The sequence below is a fragment of the Phytophthora infestans genome, genomic scaffold (genome assembly GCF_000142945.1).
Source record: "Phytophthora infestans T30-4 supercont1.38 genomic scaffold, whole genome shotgun sequence".
Lineage (NCBI taxonomy): Eukaryota > Oomycota > Peronosporomycetes > Peronosporales > Peronosporaceae > Phytophthora > Phytophthora infestans.
Window position 1 is genome coordinate 1,470,203 of NW_003303721.1, and position 2,360 is coordinate 1,472,562.

A 2,360-nucleotide genomic window follows, 5' to 3' on the forward strand; every position below is an offset into this window, starting at 1 on the left:
GATACGCGCTTGCTCGAGGAGGTATATATTCATCTCGACGTAAGAACTGTAGAATCCAGAGTCATTCAATAGGCCAGCTTTTTCGAACGCTTTTCTGAAAAGGTGTGATTAACAATTAAGTATTTTGATACCAGGCCAGATGGAGGAAAAAGCTGTAGCAATGTAGGAAGCATGATCTTGGCTTCCGTACTTTAAAACCAAAGAATCGTTGAAGTAATCAGCGACGAATCGCTTAGCTGTAGAGAATAACGTTTTGTTGGCAAATTTATGCTCCGTACGCACAAACATGTACATCCAAGGTACAAATGAATGTCGGTAACGTTTTCTTTCATACACAGAGCAAGAACTGCCGAGTGCTACCAGAGTCCAGCGATCTTTAATAAACGTGAATACTACTAAACGTGAATAGTAATATACATGGGTTAGCAGCTGTAATAAATATTTTGTAATTATTTAGTAATAACACTTACTGAAATCGATGCGGTAGGTGCCATCGGTAACTCCAACGAGACCGGTCTCTCTTTGATCACAAATACATCGGTACAGATTTCGAAAAAGACGTCGCGATGTGAAAATAACACCAAACGAAGTTTCTTTCCCGGTGTCACCATCAAACCTAAGATCAAATGTGTTCAATATGAGTAATTCATTCTGAAAGTCGAGACTTTGTTGAGTAAATGCCGCCAGATCAATAAACCCATCAATCCCCAAGCTTCCGAAAAACTTGTCAGCCGCAGTACACATGTGCGGGTCATCAGAACTGAAAAACTTGAAATGTCCCAATTGTTTTTTAGTTTCTTCTTCAGACTGGCTTTTCTGTTCTTCAGTTTGATTTCGTCTGGAATCTTGGCTAGCATGGTTGGGTCAAGTTTATATTTCTTCTGTAGTAGAAGTACGCATCGTTTTGGACCTGCTCCACCTTGAAGAATGCTATCCACCTCTGGTTTTATCTGCATGTCAATACCAGACCTCTTTCGGTGCGTTAGCAACTGGCTATGGGTACCACTAGATTCTACTTCGTATGAAGAAGTCGTTATGAAATGAGAAGAGTTGAGCTCTGAAATCTTAACGATCCGTAGCCGACGAGAACGCGCCTCATGCGAAATGCAAGTGTAGACACTCTTGCGACGTCCTGTCGGCCCATACGTACGTGGATGGCTGTATTCAGATGTATCAGCACTGTTTAGCGCTGTAACAGCAGCATCTTCTGTAAAATGGGTTGAGATAAACCGGAATGAACTATGTGCGTCGCTAGAAGAATCACCCTCAGGCGGCGAGACCTCTGGATCTTGTCCATCGTTGCTCATGACTGCGGTTCAGCGTCTGTTGGCGAATGCGCCGTCTCGTGTCATACCAGGATGTCTAAAAATATCAATATGTTGTAGCACACACAGCTGTAATATAAATAAACGGGACAGAGTACATCAATACCACCTTTTAGCTATTGAAAAGCATCCTTTTTTTAAAGGTGTTGAATTCAATCTTTTTTTGTATTGAAAATAATATCTTTCCAGATAAAACGAGTCCTTCACTCTCCTTGTCATTCCGAGCCAGAACTTCTGGCTCATTGTCAATTCGATTGCCCCGAGCGTTCTTGCCTTCACGGTCCAAATTTGCTTCAGAAGAGACGTGATCAGGTTTGCTACAAAGGTAAGCTTTTCGCCACGCTTCCTTCATCCAATTCTCCAATTGACAGTCTTTCGGGTTCACCCAGACATCACCGTCGGAGTCGCTATCTTCAAAACTGTGGTCCCGCCTGAGTGAGGACTTGGTTATGCAGCACATTCCCCCGTTGATAGCGTTGCCGATCGTCGTAGCTGCTACTCCGATACTGCGCTCAAGAGTGGCATTGAGCTGCTCTGCAAACTCCACGTGCTCTTTATCGCCTCTCAAAACTGAGCTTGATTGTTGCGACTATTCTTGTCGCTCAGGACTCACTAAATCTGGGTTGCTGAGCAGCACATCCTGGAAAGACGTCTTTAGCCATTCTTCATCAATTCGAATCGACCGATGTTTGAAGCGCATTTGCTGCTTCTGCAGCTTCTCACGCAGAACTGACGTTGCATCCGCTTGGCGTTGAATTTGTAGGTTCATTTCCGACTGTGTGTTCGTAACCAGACTTTGCACGCGAGATTCCAGCTGACGTGCCGCCTGCGTTTGTCAGTTCCAAAACCAAATGCCGGACTGGTTCCTCCATTCTGGTTGCGATTTCACGTTAAATTTCGGTGCGGGCACGCTGGAGCTCTGTATCGATTGTTTGTTTTGCTTCAGTTATAGCCGCAGCTACCGTTTCGTCCACCACTCCCTGTACTTGCGCCGCACTTACAGAATCATGCTGCAGGCTTGCCAACTCACTTCCA

The 2,360-nt window shown here is 44.5% G+C and overlaps 1 protein-coding gene across 1 annotated transcript; it reads right to left on the reverse strand.

The window, feature by feature from the left end:
- Positions 1-75: 75 nt before the first annotated feature.
- On the reverse strand, positions 76-2,094 carry PITG_15164 (uncharacterized protein; the record flags this gene model as incomplete). The annotated part of the gene is made up of 3 exons (XM_002898270.1): positions 76-392; positions 471-1,362; positions 1,939-2,094. The coding sequence occupies 2 exons, from the start codon at positions 2,092-2,094 to the stop codon at positions 1,267-1,269; spliced, it is 252 nt and encodes an 83-aa protein (XP_002898316.1).
- Between the last annotated feature and the right edge of the window lie 266 nt (positions 2,095-2,360).